Source organism: Nyctibius grandis, chromosome 2, assembly GCF_013368605.1.
Source record: "Nyctibius grandis isolate bNycGra1 chromosome 2, bNycGra1.pri, whole genome shotgun sequence".
NCBI lineage: Eukaryota > Metazoa > Chordata > Aves > Nyctibiiformes > Nyctibiidae > Nyctibius > Nyctibius grandis.
Window position 1 is genome coordinate 103,760,492 of NC_090659.1, and position 22,202 is coordinate 103,782,693.

The 22,202-nt window shown below is 52.1% G+C and overlaps 1 protein-coding gene across 1 annotated transcript; it reads left to right on the forward strand.

Moving 5' to 3' along the window:
• Positions 1–1,119: 1,119 nt before the first annotated feature.
• CDX2 (caudal type homeobox 2) lies at positions 1,120–4,597 on the forward strand. Its single transcript, XM_068395396.1, has 3 exons — positions 1,120–1,609; positions 3,760–3,905; positions 4,430–4,597. The coding sequence occupies exons 1-3, from the start codon at positions 1,120–1,122 to the stop codon at positions 4,595–4,597; spliced, it is 804 nt and encodes a 267-aa protein (XP_068251497.1).
• The last annotated feature ends 17,605 nt before the right edge of the window (positions 4,598–22,202 follow it).

Below are 22,202 nucleotides of genomic sequence, written 5' to 3' on the forward strand. Positions count from 1 at the left end.
CGGGAGCCGCCCTTCCAGAGCCAGCATTGCCAGCGGGTTTCCAGGGCGTCGGGGTGGGAAAAAGCCCATGTGCGTAGAGGGGCAAGTCGCCGGTTTTCCCGTGGGCTCGGCCGCGCTACAGCGAGGGAATCGCCCCCCGGGGTGGCGGGCTCCGGGCAGAGGCGGATGGATCCCTCCGTGGGTGCCCCCGCACCCAGGCCCCTGCGGTCGGAGGGATGCTCCTGCCTCTCTCCAGCGGAGGGTACGAGGGCAGCGGGTGTTTTAGGAGAAGGCATCCCCAGTCCTCGTCTCCTCCCGGCACCGGGGCCCAGGGTAGGACGGGGAAGGTGCGCAGCGCCTGGCCTCGAAGCTCTGCAGGCACACGGCAGGGGGAGGAGGCAGCGCCCTCGGAGGGGGGGATTTCTCCTCTTACCTCTCCTTCATCGCCCGTGACCAAGTGGGAGCAGGAGCGGGTGGGAAGCGCGTTAGAAAAAGCAGTAGGCCGTCGCAGTGGGGTTTGTTGCTTAAAACAACCATGACAAAATGGCTTTGTGGATTTTTAATCAAAACTCTCTCCTCCTCCTCCACCCCTTCCCCCCCAGCCCCAAGCACGGAGAAGAGTTGGTTAAAGTGCTGCCTACAGATCAGCCGCGATACACGGTTCCCATATTCCCACCCTCGCCCTTAGATCTCCCTCTCTGTCTTTTGCAAGTCTCTTGATTTCATCCTTTGAACCTGTGATTGGAGGTTAAAGTGCACCAGGTTGCAATGGAAGGAGGAAGCTCTTAAACAATAAAGGCTTGAATATTTAGCTGTGATCAGGTCGCTGCCCTCTCCTTATCTTTTTAAATGCAAATCGTCTTTTAGGGGTAGTAGCTATATACCCAGCGCCTCTCCACGTCACCTGCCTTTGGTGTGTCTGGGCCATTACTAATAGAGCCTTGTAAACAATCGTTAATCATGTAAGTGCTGCCGGCCATTGGATTCGGACCGGGAGCCGGGAGCGCGGAGCGCAGCGCGGGGCCGCGGCCCCTCCGCCTGCCCCCTCCCCGCCCCGGGCAGCCCGTCCCCAGGCAGCAGGCGCGTCGCTGCGGGAGCCCCGAGCAGCATGCGGAGAGCCGCCGCCGGGGCCCCGCCAGCATGTACGTGAGCTACCTCCTGGAGAAGGACGGGCCCATGTACCCCGGCCCGGTGAGACACTCGGGGGGACTCAACCTGGCGGCGCAGAACTTCGTGGGCGCCCCGCAGTACGCGGACTACGGCGGCTACCATGTGAACCTCGACAGCGCCCAGTCGCCCGGCCCGGCCTGGCCCGCGCCCTACGCCGCCCCGCTCCGCGATGACTGGGGCGCCTACGGCCAAGGGGCGCCGCCGGCCGCCGGCGCCGTCCACGGCCTCAACGGCAGCTCCCCCGCCGCCGCCATGGCCTACAACCCCGCCGACTACCACCACCACCACCACCCGCACGCCCACCACCACGCCGGCCCCGCGCCCCACTGCTCCGCCGGGGTCATGCAGCCCCTCAACGCCGCCAACGCCGCCGCCCCGGAGCCGCTTTCCCCCGGCGGGCAGCGCCGCGGCCTCTGCGAGTGGATGAGGAAGCCGGCGCAGCCCCCGCTCAGCAGCCAGGGTAAGTGCGGGCCGGGGGGAGGCGGCGGGCGGGGGTCTGCCCCGCCGACCGCTCTCCCGGGGCGCCGCCGGCCCCCCGGGTCACCGTGCGCGGCGGCAGAGGGGAAAGCACCCCGAAACAAACCCGCTCGAGGGCCGGTCCTCGGCAGAAGGGAAGCTGCCGGGCTCAGCCGACCGCCTCTCCGCGCTGCGGAGCACGGCCTCGCCGCGGCGCCGGACAGGCAGCGGCAGGAGCGGCTCTGCGCCGGGGAGCAGCCGCTGCCGGACCCGCAGGGCCGGTGCCTCGGGGTGCGCTCGGGCAGAGCCAGGCAGAATGGCCCGGGATCCCGAGGAAACGCTCGCTCTTCCTCCCGCTGCTCCGCTCGTCCGCTTATAGCCACTGAGAAGAATTTTATAACTAATTATAGTCATATAAATCATCGGCCGGTGTCGCTCCGCATTTGTTTCTGAGTCACTGGGCGCCTACCCTTTATTAAGGGCTCCGTGCGGCTGCAGCGGCTGGCCGCCGACCCCAGCGGGCTGTGCCTCCGGCCGGGTCGGGCCAGTGGGGCCGGGAGGTGCGAGGGCGTGCCCCCCCACACCCCCCCGGTCCCCCGGGCAGGACGGGTCAGGTGGTGACCGGCATGATGTTAATACCCCGCAGACCCTCTCTTTTACTCTTCCCCGCTTTGATATACGCTTTCCACGGTTGCTGTCTCCTTTTTTTCCTTTATTCTTTTATATTTTGGTCTTTTTTTTTTACTATTTGCATATAGTGGCTGAAAAAAAAAGGGTGGCGACTTTCGCAGTAAATAACGACTTCTGGCATTCCTCCCTCATCCCCTGCCTTGCGCGACGGACGGCAGGGCCGGCGGGGTCTCCCCGGGCGGCCTGGGGTGGGGGTCCCGGCCAGGCCCGCGGCCGCCACGCCTCGGGGGAAGCCCTGGTGCCCCGGTGCCGGCCGCTGGCACCGGCTACGCCCCGGGTGGCGATGGCGGTGGAGCTCTCCCAGGCCCGTCGCGCTTCCCACAGCAGCCCGTGGTGTTCCCACAGTTTAGGCTTGTTGCGGTGGTGGCCGGTCCCTTGTCTCCATTCAAATTCTGCCTTTGGAGCCAGTGTTTATGTTAATATGCGGGGCTGGGGGGGATGAAAGCGCCTGCCGCCATTTGTTCAGTAGTGGTAATTCAAACAGAATGTGGCTGTCATTAAGGCTTTGAGAAGGGTTTTTCTTTGATAAGATCTCCTTGTCCTGCATTGTTTGGGATTGTGTTCCCTATTCACTGGCTCTGGGGAGTTTTCTCTGATCAGGCTTGTATCTTTACAGGGTGCTTTTGTTGTGGTTTGCAGAGAGTTTACCTGAACAAAGTCAGCCTGCTAGCCATTAAGCACCTTGGGGGCAGAGACTCCCCGCCTCGGCTCCCTGGGGAACGGCAGGGCCGGGGACACAACCAGTTAAACAAGAAACCCTCGGGAGAAAGGAGGTCAGCGACTGCGGCGATGAACACTCGCCGGCCGCTCGTTGGCATTCGCCTTCGGACTTCGTTAGATTTGGTTTTTCGGGTTTGGTGGGTTTTTTTGGGTTTTTTTTTTTTTGAGCGCTGAAGCTGCACTTCGCACTTCCAGGGTTTCCGAGAAATCACTTTAGTCGTTGCTCCAACGCCGGGGGAGAAGCAGGGGGATCCGGGCCACACCCCGACGGCCGTTCCGTGTTCTCCGCGTTTATATCGGCGTTTCTCGTTTAGAAACGAAGCCGCCGTGCCCTGAACCGGGCTTTTCTTTCTCTTCCTTTTCCCTTCTCTTTGTAAAAAGCATGTTCTCGGTAGGGAAGGCAAAACAAAACCGAAAGCCAACACCAAGTGCACAATAAAGGTGTCCCAAGAGCAATGCACGGGCGTGCGGCGGGGCTGGGGCTGGCAGCCGGGGCCGAGAGCCCGGGCTCGGCTTGCCCGTACAGCTGGCATGCCTGGGGTTCCCGCCCCATGTCCCCAAGGAGCTGTGGAACTGCTCCTCTCTCCTCTGTTTGCTGGGCTCAGTAACGCCCCGGGCAGGGAGAGGCGAGCAGGAAGCCGGGGAGGCCTCATCCTGCTCGCCCTGCACCCGCAGAGGGGAGAGCCGTGCTCCACCCAGGCCCTTTGGCTTTGGCTTTCCCAACCCCGGCTTTGTTCTCCGCAGTTAAAACCAGGACGAAAGACAAGTACCGCGTCGTGTACACCGACCACCAGCGGCTGGAGCTGGAGAAGGAGTTTCACTACAGCCGCTACATCACCATCAGGAGGAAAGCGGAGCTGGCCTCCAACCTGGGGCTGTCGGAGAGGCAGGTCTGTCCCGCGAGTGGCGTTCCCTACGCCTGCCACCGGCGCCCTGGGTGCGCAGGGCCGGGATGCGCGGGGCAAGGATGCGAGGGGCAAGGATGCGCGAGGATGGGATGCGCAGGGCCGGGATACGCGGGGCAGGGATGCGCGAGGATGGGATGTGCAGGGCCGGGATACGCGGGGCAAGGATACGTGGGGACAGGATGTGCAGGGCCGGGATGCGCGGGGCAGGGGTGCGCGGGGCCGGGATGCGCAGGGCCGGGATGCACAGGGCCGGGGTGCGCGGGGCAAGGATGTGCGGGCTGGGATGCGCAGAGCCAGGATGTGCGGGGCAGGGATGCGCGGGGCCAGGATGCGCAGGGCCGGGATACGCGGGGCAAGGATACGTGGGGACAGGATGTGCAGGGCCGGGATGTGCGGGGCAGGGGTGCGCGGGGCTGGGATGCGTTCCCGGTGCGGCTCCCCCCGGAGGAAGAAGGCCGCAGTGAACCACCCCCCTCACTCCCCTCTTCCCCTCCCTCCCCCGGCAGGTGAAAATCTGGTTCCAGAACAGGCGGGCGAAAGAGAGGAAGATCAACAAGAAGAAGCTGCAGCAGGCGCAGCCCGGCGGCGCGGAGCCGCTCAGCCCCGGCGCCCCGCTGCAGGGTCCCGCGGTGGGGGCGGCCCCCGCCGGTCTGGGCCCCGCCGTCCCCCAGTGACAGCGGCCGGGGGACCGCGGCGCAGGGACTGCTGGAGGGGGCGGCCGCGGCGGGGCCGGGCCGGGGCCGGGGGGGCGCGGTGGGAGCGCCCTCGCCCCGCCTATGCACTACACCGCCCCGCGGGGCCGGCCGTGTGTACAGATGTACAGTGTATGTATCTCGTCGTCCGGGGGAAGCGTGGCCATCGCTTCGTTATTATTATTATTATTATTATGTTTGGGTGGGGTTTTTTACCCTGGAGTTTGTTAGATAAAAAGGGGCACTGCCTGCCAGTCGGCCCCCGGTGAATCTCAGGGATTGGTCCCAAAGACCTTAGAAATGTTATTGGGCTAATGATGAATTTTAACAGGGAAAAAAAATTAAAGCACATTTTTTTTATTTTATATTTTATTTTATTTTTTTTCTTGTAACCATAAATGTGCAAAACGTTTATCCTGCCCTAAGGGCCAGAGCAGACAAGATAAGGCACTGTTTAAACGTTCAGAAGTGAATTGCTTAATGTTAGACACTTGTAAAAGAGCCCATAAATCTGGTGCTGATAGTCATCCAGCCAGATTTATTAGCTGCAGCGCAGAGAAATTGGAAGAATGAAGTCTCCTCTGAAAAAGGTGTGCTGTCATGCTGGAGTGAGGAGCCTTTCTTGTGTGTGCAGACTAATACTGCAGAGTGTCTGGTGCCATTTTGGAATGTCCCGTCAGTTAAATTACGTGCTGTTTCCCACCTTCTCACAATTTTTGGCTTGTCTGGATTTTTTTTTCCAGTTAGTTTTCCAAAGTCTCCTTGTTTTTACCAGCTTTACTAGGCTTCATCACAGCCCCACCAGGAGCAGAAAGCCTTGAAAAAGCACTGTGCTGTACCAGAGCCCACCTTGCACAGGCTGTGGCCCGTTTCCACATACTGGTTAGATGATGGGGACCAGGATAGAGATGCCAAACAACTCACCTAGCCAGAGATGAAAACAAGAAAAGTCCAGCTGACTTGGCCAAATCACCATGGCCATTTGTTGTGTGTATTTCTTACTTAGGGCTGGGAGAAAGCCCACTGAGAAGTGAGGCCGTGCAGCTGGGCTACAGCCAGTGCCTGGGTCTGGGTGTGGGGGACAAGCTCGTGTGGGCCTGGGACCCAGCAGGGATGGGAGCACTGTCCAGCCCCAAACATGTCATGCAGGTTTCTGACTTCTCCAGCATCTGGCCCCATGATGTTCCCTTTTTCTCATCGAGTTTATTTAAAATATTCAATTTGCCTTCTTTGGAGCACTTTGTTTTTCTCCTTCCTGACCCTGTTCTCATCTTTTTGCTGAAAGCCAAGACCGAAGTCCAGCAGGATCTGCAGGACTGCACAGGGAGGATTGGTTTGCCAGGGCCTCGCCCCATGGACAAGGTAGCTCTCTCTCTGCCTGGGAGACCTTGGGGAAGTGGTGAGCACTGGCCCCAAAGCCTCCAAGCTGAATTTTGGCCTCGTGTAGCTCCATGACTTGCTGGACCAGGCGCTGGATGCTGGCTGGAGGGTGACAGTGGACATGTGGCCCTGCAAACCTCATCCAGGGCTCCTGTGCCTGGGGGAAGACCATGGCGGGACACAGCACCTCCAGTGCAGGGAACCTGCTTGATTTTCTGCCTTATGCGTAGTCTCTGAAGCGGGTCTGGCCAGGAGACATGGGTGCAGCACCCAGGCAGATATGCTCATTGCGCATGGGCTTGACACACACCATGTCCTGCTGGGTCCAATGTCCATGGTTCACTCTGGACCAGAGGGAGGTAGGAGATAGATCCATCCTTCTTTGGGTCCCTGGATCTTCCTGGAGGAGCTGCTTCCCTGGGGACACCTAAAGCTGAGCACACCCAAACTGAGGGGCTCGGCTCTGCAGTACCAGCCTTAAACCACAGGACACCAGTTGCACTAGGGCTGGCCGAGTTAAAAGGGCTTTGCGGGCACCATGACCCACTCCTTCCTCTACGCTCTCGTCAAGGGAGCACAATGGCTCTCGAGGGGCAGGAGCCATGCTGGCAACCAGGGCGTGGGCAGTCGCAGGCGTTGCCATCCCTTCGAGGATGCCCTCCTGCGCCCGGGGCCGCCCCTGCAGCATTGATCCCTGGCCCGGCTGCTGCCTGAGTTGCTACGTGTTGCTACGATACGCCTGTCAATAAACCCTGTTTGGATTGTGGAGCAGAGCGCAAGGTTTGTTTGTTTAGTGGTTAGAGGTTCAAAAGTCTGCATTGTCCCACTGCAAACGAGCACAAGTTTTTTCTCCCTAAGGAAAAGCTGGCTGTGGCAAGAGGGAGGGAGTGATATCGGTGGGCCCTTTTATTTGCTTCCACGAATAATTAATGGCAGCACGAAAAAAGATGACCACAGAGTTATGAAAGGCCATCAATAAGTAAGTTAATCACGAAGGATCTGGGGGTGTAAGAGGTGCTGCTTGGCATGGTTTTGCTGGCATTTCTCCATGCCTGTGGGGCTGGGGTGGCATGGGGCTAGCAGATCTCAGGGCTCCCCACTGCAATGGCAGCACACAGCTGCCCCCAGCACTAGCCTGGGCACAGCAACATTTGGGACAGCTCCTGTAACCTTTCATCTGTGTGCTCCTGGTTGTCTTTAATGACGAAGGTATCAGGCTTTCCATCTCTTGCCTGTAGGACTTTTGGGAAAGAGCATTGCCCCCCTTGAGGTGAACTGCTTGACGTCCACAAAGGTTTCATGTCTCCAAAAAATTCATTAGAGACATATAAACAAGCCCAACACATTTTAAACATCCCCGTTACAGATCTCTTCCCCTCTTTGCTAGCAAATATTCATTTTCTGAGCTCTTCTCAAATTCTTGATGATGGCAATGCAGAACTTGAATTTCTTGGTGTGAAAAGGAACTGACCAAAAAAATTATATCCACACCCAATTTCAAACATTTCCCCCTCCCATCCCCAAACAAATAAACCACCAACCTTCTGTCTTCCTTTATATTCCTAGTGTACCATAAAAGACTGTAAAAAGGCACAAACTGGATATCTTTTTTATTTGGGGGGATATTTACAGGCACCTGGATCAGTCCAGTGGCTGGACCGCAACACTGAACCATAAGCATTGTTTGGGAGAGGAGAGATGATTGTGGTGACGCCCCACCTAACCCACAAGTGTTTTCATCCCTCACAGATGTTCCCAGAATTAGATAGGTTTTCTATTATAGATAGATAGATTACGTTAGATATTACAATATGTTAGGTATTATTATAATTAGAGGAAATTAGGAACAAGAGGAAAATTATTCCTGTTACCTGCCATCTTGCCAATGGTTGATTGGACTGGGGCCTTTGCTCCAGCTGAGCTCCTCGGTGGAGCAGGGTATTGCCCCTCTCTTGCTGATGGGGAGGAGCTGCTTCCTTCTCACCTGCATGTTCTGTTGTGCTGTGACTCAGGTGAACACAGGCAGTTTCTTCTAATTAATGTCTCAGCTTCTACAATGACCCCAATTTCATTCTCAGATTTTGGTTCTTTCAGAAGTCAAACTTACCTTCCTTGAAAGACAGGGACAGACACTCGCTTGCAAAGGGACAGGAAAGATTTGAGCTATTCACTAAAACAAATAGTTTGTTGCCAGAAGACTGGAGTCAGAGACTTGGGAATGCCTTTCTAGCCGTGTATTTCTAAACTGAAGTATCATCTGTTTTGGGATGACACCCACTGTATCCCCCTGGAGATGCTTTCAAAGTATAGGAAGTACAGGAAATGAGAGGATGAAAACTCATGGAAGATTCTCATTTTGTGTTCACGCGGATGTCTAGATACAGGTCTGTGGCATCCAGCAGGCCCCAGTCCAATTAACTAGTGGCAAGATGGCAGCTAACAGGAATAATTTTCCTCTTGTTCCTAATTTCCTCTAATTATAATAATTTCTAACATAATGTAATATCTAATGTAATCTATCTATAACAGATAATCTATCTAATGTAATATCTAACCTATTGGTCAAGGTAGAGGTTTTGATTCAATTCCAAGGTCTTGTGTGCTTCGTAGAATCATAGACTGATTTTGGTTGGAAGGGACCTTTAAACATCATCTAGTCCAACCCTTCCTGCATAAGCAGGAACATCTTCAACTAGATCAGGTTGCTCAGAGCCCCGTCCAACCCGATCTTTAATGTTTCCAGGGATGGGGCATCTACCTCTCTGGGCAACCTGTTTCAGTGTTTCACCACCCTCACTGTAAAAAATTTCTTCCTTATACCTAGTGTGAATCTACCCTCCTCTAGTTTAGACTTCTAACTGCTTATTTCCAACCTGCTGATCCCTAGCGCTTGAGACAGACTGAAGACCACTAGACAGATGCAAATATAACATCTGGACTCATTATCTGCCTCCCGGTGCTCCTGCACCCCGCTATAATATTCAGGGTTGGAAAGAACGCACTTCTTATAGTGCCCTTCCAAAAGAAGAGAACAAGCCAAACAGAGCGCATGGACCTTTCCTGCTTTCAGCATTCTTCTTCCCTTAGTCAGCCAGGTATTTTTTGGCAGCTGTCGCAAGCTCATGCAGTTTTGCTTTTGAGTCAGATCCTGTTCCCCTGACATGCCTTGTTGCCTTCCATGGAGTCACAGCCCCGTCCTTCAGATAACTTGCATAGAGCCAAAGACCTTTGTAAGAGAAAAGCTGCCTTATCTCTGGCATTCTTTGGAAAGGGATGCTCCTTGCTGCAGAACGTCCCTTCTTCTGCAGGCAAACAAGACAAGCTTTCAGTCCTGGAAACTGAGATTGCTTGTGGTCTAATTTTTCCATGCCATGGACTGACCATGCAAACAGAAAAATCTCTCAGGGCTACAAGACTGGCTTGGTCCCTTGCCTCCCTCAGCAACAGCAGAAAGGCCAGTTAGGGCTTCCAACAAGGGCTTGCTTGTAAGCAAGGCCTTGGAGAATGCCCTGCTGCAAAACTCAAACATTGGAAACTAGGGGCATGATTCAGGGGCCTCCACGATCAGGTGGGTCTCAGGATTTTCAAGGTCACAATTCTACATTTAGGCATCTCGAGTGGAAGACAGGCAAGACATGGACACCAGAGGCCTTCTGAGCCTCCAAAGGCATTTGAGCTCCTAAATGAAGCAGGAATCAAAAGGCACTAGCACCCAAGATTTTTCTTCCTTTTACCACAGTTTGAAAGTGAGCCATCCCCTCTCACAGAGATTGTTGGAAGTGATATAAAGGGCTGTGTAACAGTTAACTATTGAAGGTTTTTTTAAAAGATAACTCAAGCTTCCAATTACATTTTAGGGAAATTCCAGTCCTCTCTTAATCTAGGGAAATTTTTTTTTGTTATTTGTAATATCTAAGAACATGAGAGGGAATTTACATTCACTCTTACTGAGAATCACCTCCTATCAGCAATACCAAAGAATTTTTATTCTAGTTTAAAATAAAAATGTGCTGCTTTATGAATCATAAATTACAATAATAGAAAAAGTCAAACCACTCATTTTCCACATATAGTAAGTGCAGTATATTGTTTCTGTGGCAATAATGTTAATTTTGTCGATCATCTTTGTTCCTCATTGAGATGCTTATATGCGTCTATGGATGTAGAGGTAACCACCGTGAGCTGAAAAGGGGTCTCTAAAAACATCTTGTGCAATGACTCCCAGGAATGTGGTGACTCAGAAGAAAAATCGACTTTCTCTTATCAGAAGTGTATTGCTTCCTCCAGGACTTCAATTTGGAAACATGATCCTTTTTCTGTTCCCAGTAACGACACCCTGCTCTTCCAAAGCCAGAGCAGTGCGTTGGACCTCTCTTCATTCTCAGTCACTCCCTCACCAAGCTCCCATCATGGCTCCAAAGGTGTTTTCCATCCTTGGAGGCTTTGCTCCTGCCGACGGCTCCTGCCAGTAAAACATGCCCTACGTTATCTGTTTGCCTGTGGGCACACGCTCCTGAACTGGGGCAGGAAAACACAAACTCAACACTGATCCAACGAAAGCAGCTGCCTGAGCAGGGACAACCGGGGCTGAAGCGGTGAGGGCTCAGCAGCCCCAGCAAAGTCCATGGTGGTCCAGGGGCTGGGAGTATTCATCCTGCTCCCATGTACATCCCTCTCCAGGCATCCTACTGGGGGCATCTGAAAGCCCACTTTGGCATAGGAAAGGGATCCTATATCCCTCACGGCCTGGGAGCTGCCACCACACGGGTATCCTGGGGCTGGCCCCTTATGCATGAGACAGCAAAATTCAAGGATAGAATGGAAAGAAAAGACAAGAAGGAATTTTCTTGTCTAAGATTTAAGGAGTGAGGCCATTTCTGTCGCAGAAAGGGGAAGAGCTGGGGTTGCAGTGCCCCAGTGCACCCTGGGGGCAGGGGTATGCCCAGCTTCCCTTTATTCAGCAATGCCTGCTGCCTCCCCACTGAGAGGGGGCCCAGATTCAGCCATTGCAGGCAGCAGGGCCACTCACCCCAACCTGGCAGCTGCCTGTGCCCTGTGATGTTCCTGTGGTTGGTGGGAAGCCCACACCAATCTGTGATCTGCTCTGAGGTCCAGAGCAAAGGGAGACCCTGCTGAGAGGGACAGGAGTAAATGCACCTCGGCGGCTTGCAGAGCCACAAAAAAGACAGGAAAGAGTGACAACCCAGCAGCCGCTGCTCCTTTCCAGCCAGGTCCCTCACAGTGTGCCACCATGCCACTCCCTGCCCTGGTCACCCAGCCTGCTCAGCCCACGAGTCCCTTCCTCCCAGCCCAGGGAAAAGCAAGGGCTGGTGTGAACTGTTAGAAGCACGTCAGCACAAACCAATGATTCATGCTGGAGGAATCAGCAGCGTGGTTTTATCTGGCTTTAAATGTTTCAAGAAACAGTCCTGACGTTTAAACTCGCTCAGTATATTTTTCCTTTGTGAACGTCGCGCTCTCTGTACATTGTTTTACGAAAGACATGAGACTCTGCTTTCTCCTGAATCAGCACGCACTCAGATCCCTGCAGCAGTTCTCTTCAAATTCAAGTCAGTCCTGGTTTAGAGGCTTCCAGACTGGCTGCCAGCTGCTCACTGCTCTGGCACCCTGCAGCACCCAAAATCAAGAGCAGAGTACTTGCCTTACAAAATCAAGCTCAATATAGTGGCATCTCTTCACTCTAATGGAAATTTTCTGAAGTCATCCAGAACCTGCTTAGAAGACAGAAATCTTCCTTGATGCTGTTAAGATGCCCATTCGATGAGCCACAGAAGCAAAGATCAGGCTGTATTCCTACATCTGCCCTAATAAATTAAAAAGTGACAGGGAGTATTCCTGGGCACTGCAGCTCAATCAGCTGGGTTGATACATGGTTAGTGTGGTCCACAGCCAGCTCCTGGCTTGAGCCAACTACTGCTTGCTCAAGGAACTCCAGGGCATGGTTTGAGAGTTAGTACGAGCAAGGGGCTCTTCCCAAGACATGGTTTGGGTGCAGCCAAGTCCTAGATGATGACAGACAAGTCATCTGCATATGGGCTGTTTGGTGACAGGTGGTCTCATTGCTGACTAGTGGCCTGGGACATGCTCAAATTAGGGGTATAGTCTCAAATTCATAAGCAGCATTGAAATCACATAAGCCGGTTCAGGAAAGGCTTTCCTTCTTGTGCTTTTGTAAGAAGTCCTGAACACCTGGAGATATGAACACACTTAGTGAGATGCCTCAGGGGATCTGCTCCTTTCTGTTTACTACCTCAGCTGGAAGACAAAAGGGCAGATGCTGCAGCTGTCTTAAAATTACAGCACTGATTTCTGCTGTTATTGCCAGGAAGCTGCCCAGGATTGAGCCTGTGCAGTTGATAGGGCTGAATGTCTGGGGTGAGGACAGCTGCCAACACCCATCTGCCAAATCCAACCTGCTGGCATGCTGACCAAAAGGAAGTCGCTTCCAACAGGGAATTGCTACCTCTTTCTTCACAGCCCAAACTGTTCTCATTGCAGCATCTCCATGCTGTGGGGCTGGAATGGGCTCAGGACATGCTCCAGGAGGGTGCCCGTTTTGCATTAGGAAGGTCTGAGACCACAGCTGGGCTGTGTCACTCCCATCTGCAGCAAAATCTACCCACGGTCCCTGTTCCACATTGTGCTGCTCAGCTGCCCAGCAAGTACCTTCTGCTCAGTGCCTGCATTGACCAGCCCTCCTCTGCGTTGCCGTTCGCCTGCCCCCTTCACATCCCCCTCTGCAGAGACAGTGCTGCTCTGCAGCTGCCTGGTGGGTGGGTTCTGGGTGGAAGTTAAGGGGATCTGAGTCAAAAGGAAAAGAAAAAGGGAGGAAGGAAGGAAGGGAGGGAGGAAGAAAAAAAGAAAAAAGAAAAGAAAAGAAAAGAAAAGAAAAGAAAAGAAAAGAAAAGAAAAGAAAAGAAAAGAAAAGAAAAGAAAAGAAAAGAAAAGAAAAGAAAAGAAAAGAAAAAGAAAAGAAAAGAAAAGAAAGAAAAGAAAAGAAAAAAAGAAAAGAGCAAAAGGCAGGCCGGACAGGCAGACAGGGCTGTCCGGGCTCGCTCGTTACCGCGGAGCAGCGCGGCCCTTCCCCGCCCGGACGCGCCCCGCCCCGTCCCGCCGCTGGCCCGAGGCTGCGGTGTGGCGGCGCGGCCGGCAGGTGGCAGCGTCGCCGCGGGAGGCGCCGCGCGGCGGCGGGGCCGGGCCGGGCCGGGCTGGAGCGGGGGCGGTGGGGTCTCAGGCTCAGCCCCAGCGGCTCTGCGGCCCGCCCTTCGCACCGACCGTCTCGGGTCTGGGAGCGAAGCCGGAGGTGGTTTCCAAGAGGGGGTTTCTCCCAGCTGCGCTCTGCCGGGCCCAGGGCGCTCCATCGAACCGCTGCCGCCAACGTCTCCCCCGCTAAGGTGAGCGGCGGAAATAACCGCGGGCTGCGAGGAACGCGCTGCCGCCTGGGGCTGCGGAAGGGCCGGGGCTGACCTCCTGAGAGGGGCTGGCACACCCTCCCGCCCTTCCCGGGGCTTGTGCCACCAGGGATCAAGCGTGAGGAGTTCTGAAACCACTCGGTAGCCGTTTCCCGCTGAGCAGCACAGCCGCAGAGAGCGGCACAGTACAACTCCGCTTGCCCCCCTCCCTCCGCCGTTTTTTTCCCTTCTTCAAATACTTGTTGCTGCTGCAATACAAGACATCAGCCATTGCTGTCATGTAAAACACAATCCCATGGCGCAGAACCTGCAAATGTCTATGGCACCATCTGGAGAGCCCTGGCGGCACTAAAGAAAGCCATTATATGTCCTACACAAACTATGCTTGAATGGCTGAACAAATCCCTCCTCCTCACTTTTCCATCCTCAGATCTCCGCACATATTATATCTCTGGTATCCTACTCCTTCACAGCTGCTCTCCAAGAGTCTGGTCCAAAGCCCATTCAAATAAGTCCTGTTGGCTGCAGTCAGCTTTGGACCATGGCCTAGATCTCCTTTGCTGGCTCTTGGCTTTGCGCCTCTTCCATGCCCTCACTTGGAGCAGTCTCTGTCTGCCTGAAAGCTCTCTCTCATCAAATTTCCCTTAGTCCCATTTCATTCAGGATGCCTCTCTACACTGGGTGAATGATGGCTTCAGAGAGCATATTGGGACGTAGCGGGGATTGTCTAAGAGATAGCAGAAGATGGGGAGATTACTGGCAAAGGCAGGGTGTCTCCAGGAGTGTCAACAGGGAAATAAAGATGGCCAACAGCCAAGATGTCTTGGGCCTCAAAAGGAAACCTAAGCAAGGCAAGGGAGTGCTTCAGCAGGGTAAGGCAGGAGGCTGACCATGAGCAGAGCATCGAACTGGTACATGCCCTAAGTAAATGAATGTATTACCTCAGTTTCAAACAGGACAGTAGTGGTGAGGGGAGGTGAAGGTGATGGCAAGGGAACTCCTCAAAAACAGAGCTGGAGCATTTTCAAGGGCTCAACTCATCCAGCCTCCTTTTCCTTGGTCACACTGACTGTAGCCACAGCATTGCCCAACCTCCTCCTCAGGCTGTCTAGTGGGAAGACTCTTACAGCCTCTCCAGGCAATTTCTTCTGGCTCCTCTCACTGTTCCTCCCTTTTCTCACTCTTAGGAAGGGTCCCATGGCATCTGCTCCATCCACATTCCCTCTTATTGTTGCAGCGCTCCCACAACAGGTACAGAACAGCTCTCTCCTCTCCTCTGCAGCCATGTCCTTGTTTCTAAAACTTACTGTATTTTCTCTCAGTCTGCTCTAATGGCCAAATTTATAAGCTCCTCAGAGAAATGCCTTTCTTTTTTTCACAGCGCTCTTCAATACAGGACAAGTCCTATGGTTCTTTTTAAAGCTGAATATAAAAATAAATGTCAGAAATGCAGCATCATGGTTATATACACAGATGCTTGGAAAACAGGACTTGCAAGGATTGAGCTTGTCTGGGCAGCCTTCAGTTTCTTCTCATACACATGGGCTTGAGACCCACTCCTGAGTGTTGCAGTTGCAACTTTTCCCTCCCTCAGGAACTCCATGCAGAGGCTGCACCAGGGGAGGAAACTCAAGGCTGCACAGTGAACATCCCCCTTCGTTTGTCTCACTTTCCACAAGGATCTCTGAGAATACCTGAGGCTTTCACCCATCTTATTCTCTCTTATGGGTTCATCCCTAAGCAGAAGCCTATCTGGGCCAGAAGCATGACTAACATCCAGCAGAGGAGCTAGAAGGGGTTAGAGGAACAGAAGTGCCCTCCAAGAACTTCACAAGCTGTCAGGTAAAATAACTTCCCACAGGTTTTACTCCCCACTCTTCCAGTGGCTGTGCTGCATCCATGGCCCCGTGGGTTGCTCTTCCCTGCCTGCCTCTTCCCGGCCCCCCGATCCTGCAGGAGCAGCCAGCTCCTGCTTTGTGTCAAAGCTCGTGCAGATACAAGTGCAGGGTGAGTTGTTTCCAAAAATGAGAGATGGCACTTTTTGCAGGAGGCTGGGTATTTTCTTGGATGGGTGAGCTGAGCTGTCTCATCCAGCTGCTTTTGTTTGCTACAGAAACAGCAGGCAGAGAGGGAGCACTAACACTTCGGATTCATGTGACATACCACTGCACACTTAGACTGGGATGTGACGGCTTTCTAGCACTTTCTCATCCGTTGGTGCTCCCCACCTCTGCACTGACCCGACAGTTACTCCACCTACATCATTGCTTTCTGCCCCATGCTTCATTCCATGTAGCCCTGAAGGAGAGAGGATGCTTGAAAGCAAATTGTGCCTCTTCTCTTCCTCTCTGCTGCTCTCCTGGCTCCCAGCCCCAGCTCCTTCCCTGTGCCATGGAGGGAAGCGCTGTCTCTCCAGTTGCTCTCTCCCTGGCTGGCCTTTAGCTCCTGCTGCATCCTCCTCCGTCTCCCACTCCAGGCTCTGCAACCAGGCACAGAGCCAGGTGGCATCACACAAGTGTGCAGAAGAAACATCCCATCTCCCTCAGTCTGATTTCCCCAACGAGATGCTGGCATGGCCTGCAGGTGCCAGCTTGTCTCTTCCTTGGTCCTGACCTTAACCTGTAAAAGCTCTCCCTTTCCTGAGCCTCCTTCTCCCCCCTTCTCCCCAGTGTTTGCAGGTTTACAACTACTGAAGAACGAAGCCCTGACATATCTAGTGACCACATCTGGAGAAGAAGCATGGATACGAAGATTTTCCAACAAGCTTTCACTGCTCCCAGCCCTCCGTCATGTAGTCACTGGGACTCTGCTGGGAGGGCAGGATTTTTCAGATCTTCCATGAGCAGCGCTGGTGTGTGGCTTACCTCACTTCCCAGGGCTGAGCTGAGAGGATGGGATAAAAGCAGGCATAGGAGCAAATGGGACTTTGCTGGAGCAGGACATAAATCTGCCACCCCAAACAGATTTTTACCATCATCTCCCACATCTCTGCAGTTTTCCTGACAATTTCCAGTGCCTGCATCTAAACCAATTGGGATGATTTTTCCCAGGAACTGTGAGCCAGCTCTATGAGATGTTTTGCCAAAAATAGCTTCGTTTAGAGCCTTGGGCATGCTGGATTGCATGTACCTGATCTGTGCCATCCAGGGAGGTGTTGGAACAAACCCCGCATCTAACAGTGAATAAACACTAGTGCAGAGGAACTGCAAGAAATGGAAATCTCTGCTGGAATCCCAACACTTTCCCTTAGTGTATGGACCAGGAGGAACATGGAGACAGGCAAGCAAAGTCCATCACATCACAAAGGGGAATTAAGCTTCCACAGGAAAGGTGCAAACTGCAATTAGCAGCTAAGTAAAACACACAAAGCACCTGGTTTCTGTATCATGGCTTGTTCCCTAGAAGCAGAATGGCATTCCCAGCTAATGAGTTCATTGACATCATAATCCTATAGCTGTTGAGCTCTTGGCACAACATCAGTTTCCTTTTTCTTCACCCTTCTCCATTAATGCCTCCCCCTGACTTCTCCCCATAACAAACCCAACTGCTTCAGCCTCCACTTGCCTCTCTTCTGATCCCTCCTGCTGTCAGCTGCCAGTTCATCCTTTTACCTGTCCACTCACTGATGGTGTTGTCTTCCATCACTGCTTGGAGTACTGTTCCTCTACTTGCCTCGCAGATCCACTCTCTCCAACTACTGCTTTTTGAGCTCTGGCAAAACTGCTCTTGCCAATGTCTCTAATAAGTCTCCAATAAGCCTCTAATAAGCTCTTCGATGCCAGAAGTTGCTTAGAAAATTAATTTTCTTCTCAAAATCTTGTCTTTTGGCTTCTTGGGAGGCTGTTATGAAGAGAAGGGAAATATACTGTCTTCTCCTTGTCCACAGGACAAGAAACCATAGGTTATAATTGCAACAGATAAGACTGGTTGAATGTTGGGAAAATACACTCATGGTAGGAATAGTGATGCCCTGGAGCAGAGGAAGTATGGGAAATCTGCAGCTTTGTAGGTGTTAGTGAAGAGAACAGAGCAATATGTCTGGAGTGATTCTGCTTTGGGCAGAAGGATGGAGTCGAAACTTCAGTGGTTTCAGTTTCAGATCTCTTTTTACTCTTTCTAGGGATGCTCCTAAGGAATCCCCTTCATTCCCACGTAAGGGTCATGTAGCTCTGAGCATTGTGGTCCTTTTCACTGCTTTTACCTCCAGCTAATATCGTGCACAGCTTGAAATGCTGTCTTGCACACCTGCCTTCAGATGTACCTCTTTCTATTTGCAGTGAAACTGTCTCACTAAGAAGGTGTATGGGATGAATATAACTAAACCATTGATGATGTAGCAGCAGAGGGTTAAGCTGTGAGCAGGTTTCCAATTACAACTCCAGGAACCAACTGTGACTTTAACAACTAGTTGTACCACATTCATTCCAGGGTAAAGGATCTGATGCCTTCAAAGTAGAGGGCATTCCCACCCGTCCCTCTTTTTGGCAGTTTTAATTCTTGGGATAAAAATTCAGCTTACAGATTTGACTAAAAAAAAACAGGACTTGCTGTTCTGCTAGCTTATCTTGAGCAGTGTCACCTCACACAGTCTCACCCTTAGCCAAATACTGACTCACCAACAAGGGGTTAGCAGCGGAAAAGGAGAGAGGGCATATCAGATGACAGATCACCCTCACTGCTGGAAGCTCTGCAGGGAGTGAGAGACACATATTTTGAATCAGAGGGACCTGAGCAGTTGTGCTGAAGTGTGGTTAAAAGCCAGGATGCAAAGGGGCTGCTTCACTACATTAGTTCGAAATGCGTTCAAATATGCGTTTGAAACACGACTCTGGAGCCCTACGATGCCGCACCCAGATAAGGCTTGCAGCAGGTAACTGTTTGCTTTTCTCTGGAGAAGGGTTTGGGCCCAAGGAAGTGGTGTTCAAACACAGGTCTCTGCACAGCCCAGAACCTGGTATCCCTCCCCTAGCTCCACCTCGGTCCTGAGACAACTTGGACTCCTTGCACAGGCTGTGGGTACCTTCTGTTCTCTCCAAAGGGAGCTCCCTTTCCTGCTTCTTCTTATGCCAGTGAAGTCACTAATCCCTGCCTGCCTCTGCTCAGTGCTTTGAGGTCTGCAGGGAATGTCCAAAACAGGCGCAGCTAAATATATAATGGCACGTACTGACTCCGCTCCAACAAAATACCAGCATGTGACCAGTCACTCATGGAGACAACTCTTTTCCACTATCCACTATCAAGTCTAGCCCTGCAAGTGGAGACAAAGACCATCATACCCTTTGCTTTCCATGCCTGCTAAATGTATTTTACTCTTGAATCCTAAGCACACTGTGCCAAGTCTTCTCTGAGCAGATGCTTTTCTCCCCCTGGGTCTGGGTCAAGGGACAGGGAGAATGTGAAGCTGCCACTGGCAGCTCATCATACCCAGACCAACTCTGTCATGAAATGAAGCCCAGCAACCCTCTCTTTGTCAATGCTTTCAAAGTGGGATGCTCCACACCTGCTTGACATGCTTCTGGTTCTTGGTCTATTGGTCTAGCTCACTCTCATCTCTCAGGTTTCTTCCCTCCCAATGTGTTTTTGGGTCATCCATGAAGAATACACCTGTTTGCCAAGACACATGCCTCTTGGGCCCAGTGGATCCTGGTGGATGGAGCCAGGTATCAGGTCTCCCGTGAACATGAGGTCCTACCTAAAGGCATCTCAATCAGTGGCAGCACAACTGCAGCCTCTCCTCCTTCCAGTGGTGCTGTTGCTGAAAGCAAATTGTTCCTGGAACAAGCACTAATATGAAGCAGCAAGTGCGTGAGGCCTAATAGTAGAGGAATCACGTGTTTGAGTTCTCTACTCCATGAACAAGGCAGGCCAGGTCTGACTCATCACTGAGGCACATGGGAGAGAGAGAGGTCCGCTCTATATTTTATTTGTCCTTGCATATGTTGTGATCCCAGAAGCACTGGGGAACAGAGGAGCTGCATACCAGGACAGCAAGTGGTGGGAGGAGAGAAGATGGAGAAAGGCAGAGACTAGGAGAAGCCTTGCCTCCATGCACTTTGCTCTTTGCTCCACCATTCTTTGTGCTGACAGCTAAAGCGCTGCTGGGGCACATTGGTGCTGGCAAGGTGCACAGAAAGATATTGTAAAGGGTGCAGGAAGCCAGCGGGACAGGAGTAACGAGGATAAATGATAAATGAGAGTAAGTAGCGGATAAATGAACGTCGGTAGTGTTCACTACTAACATGGGCACTGCAGTGTTTCCACATTTCATTGTCCTCCCTAGATGCTGAAACAGTCACATTCCTGAGTACTATAAAAATATCTTTGAAGATCTGATCATCCTTATAGATGTCCGGGGTGGAAGTAAGCAGGAAGGGAACTGCCTTTCTGAGACACAGTTTGTTGGAAGCCATGTGTGTGCATGTGTGTGTGTATGGGTTGCCTATACTTATGTGAAAACCTCTCATGAGAACAACCTACAAGCTGTCAGGAGTGATGGGAACCCAATGACATTTCTTTCGACTCCCAAAGCAAGCGTTGAAACACAACGCTTAACTCCCAGCCAACTCTGCCCTGTGTGGTGGACAGATTGTAAGGGGCATTGCCCAGCCCTACAGCCCCTGCTTTGGTGGTTGCTGCAGGGCTGGCATCCCACCCCTGGTTGCACTTCAAAGCACTGAAGCCTTTTTGAGCAATGTTTCTTCTCTCAGCCTGCAACATCTCTCCTCAGCCATTGTCATGGCAGCAGCAGCAACCGCAGCGTGGGAGGTAGCAGGCTTCAGTGTCGGACTGGAAAGACTTTCACATCTTATGTTAAATCACTGCTTTTGGAATTGATTTATGGGCATAATTATTCATACATGGAGGGATTTTCAGGCAAATGTGTGGGTTTGTAATGGAGGAGACAAGCACAGTATCTCAACCTTACCTTTTCGTACAGCCATCTCTGCAGGGTCCTGGGACCTGCTCCTGTATGTGGGAGGTAAAGCAGGGGTTAGCACAGGGGGTGCGTGAGCTCCTGTTTCCCTTCCCCCAGCCTCAGGCAAAGCACGGTGGTAGCAAGGCCCCAACAGGGGCTGCTGGATGCAGCTTCTCAGGTGGCAACAAACCAACAACCGTGTTGTGACAGGATCTGGCCTGTGTGTGACAGCAGCCCCCAGCCCCTGGCCGGGGTTTGCCTAATAAAATAATTTACGCTGAATACACATGATTCTTGGGGACATACCTCTCCCACACATACCTAAAGGATTTGACTATTGCCTGAGAAGGAAATAAAAGACATCCTACACTTTTCATCTCTTCCCTGATTTTAAAACTTTGGATTTTTAGAATGTCTTGTGGAAACCTTATCTTAGGGTTAGATCATTAAATATAAATTATTATCTATTTCATGAGGTGGGGGGGTGCCTCCTAGGAAAAAGGGGTGTATCTGGACAACTGATTTTGGTGAGATGACACAGCACAAGAACTGCAGCAGCCTTACAACTCTCCGAGTCAGCCTTGCCTTTCCCCAGCACGGTGCAGGGCTGGCTGCTCTGCCAGGTGCAGGTTACTATAAATCTTTACCTCTAAAAGGTCCCAGAGATGTTTTGATTCGGTTAATGCTAAATTTTCCATTGATGCAGTTGTAAGAAAGGTAACTATATATTTTTAAAAAGTGCTAAACCCATAAACTAAGTCAATTCTTTAAAGAAAAAAGACTTTATTCGTTAAAACTAAATCACGCAGGTCTGATTCTACTTCCACTCATACAAATACCTTGGCACCGTGGTCAAACAATTCGTGCCAGTTCTGCAACTTCTCCGTTGTTACAGCAGTGCACGGAGAAAATCGAAACTGAATACATTACACTAGAGAAAGGACAGGCAAAATTTCAGACAACGTGTGTGCTCTTTATCCAGGGCAATGCGCTGTACGAATCTTAGCAGAAAATCGTGGTATTTTGTGTAGCAGAATTTTTTTTTGCAGCTAGATCTATTTTTATAGCAGCTCTGGAATTGCAATTTCAGTGCCAGACTTTGTAAAAGGTATGTGGAAATTGTTCCACTGTGTGTTTCCAGTGACAGGTTGAGGTTAATAGTGATTGGAAATGCTGAGGTTTAGAAACAGCTTTATGATCCCCAGAAGTTTGAGAAATGTTACTTTAATTAATACGGTGCTTTGCTTCTTAAGCAGAACAGCTTTATTTATATTTTGCTTATATAATCATCAGTAGAGTTCTCACTCATTGACTGCGTTTTGATGAATAAGGATAGACAGGCTTGAAAGACAAATTTCTCACAACTTGCAGCAGAAATGACCAGAAACGTCCCTGTTTGCACACACATCTTAACGCCTCGAAAGGAAAGAAAAGCAACAGGCGAATTACACCTTCAGCTCAAGTCTCCACCTTATTGTTAAAAGTCTCACGTAAGATGGAAAAAAAACAAAGAGCTGTGGCAAACTGCTTCCTCTCCCCCTCGCTTTCAGCCTAGGGACTGGAAACATCCTCTGGCCAGGTTGGGACAGGCCCTCCTCCTCCTCCTCCTCTTCCTCCTCCCATGGCATTCTCGGACCCGCAGCCCGGGGCGGGCTGTGGCGGTCCCCGAGGGATGCTGCTGCCGGGGACAAATCCTGAGCCTCCCCGTCGAGGAGAGGAGGCAGATCCACCTGATCCACAGCAAACCCGGGCAGGTCCTGCTTCCTTCCCGCCGCTATTTTCTGTTTCTAGTTCGGGTGTGATTTTTTTTCGCCACTTGGTTGAATTTCCGATGCTGTCATAGGCGGGCGCTGGAAGA

Excerpts from the sequence above, each read along its gene's own strand:
- CDX2 (XM_068395396.1), top strand. The coding sequence starts at position 1,120 with ATGTACGTGAGCTACCTCCTGGAGAAGGACGGGCCCATGTACCCCGGC. Across the intron at positions 1,610-3,759 it reads GCCCCCGCTCAGCAGCCAGG|TTAAAACCAGGACGAAAGAC; the intron begins GTAAGTGCGGGC and ends TGTTCTCCGCAG. Across the intron at positions 3,906-4,429 it reads TGGGGCTGTCGGAGAGGCAG|GTGAAAATCTGGTTCCAGAA; the intron begins GTCTGTCCCGCG and ends CTCCCCCGGCAG.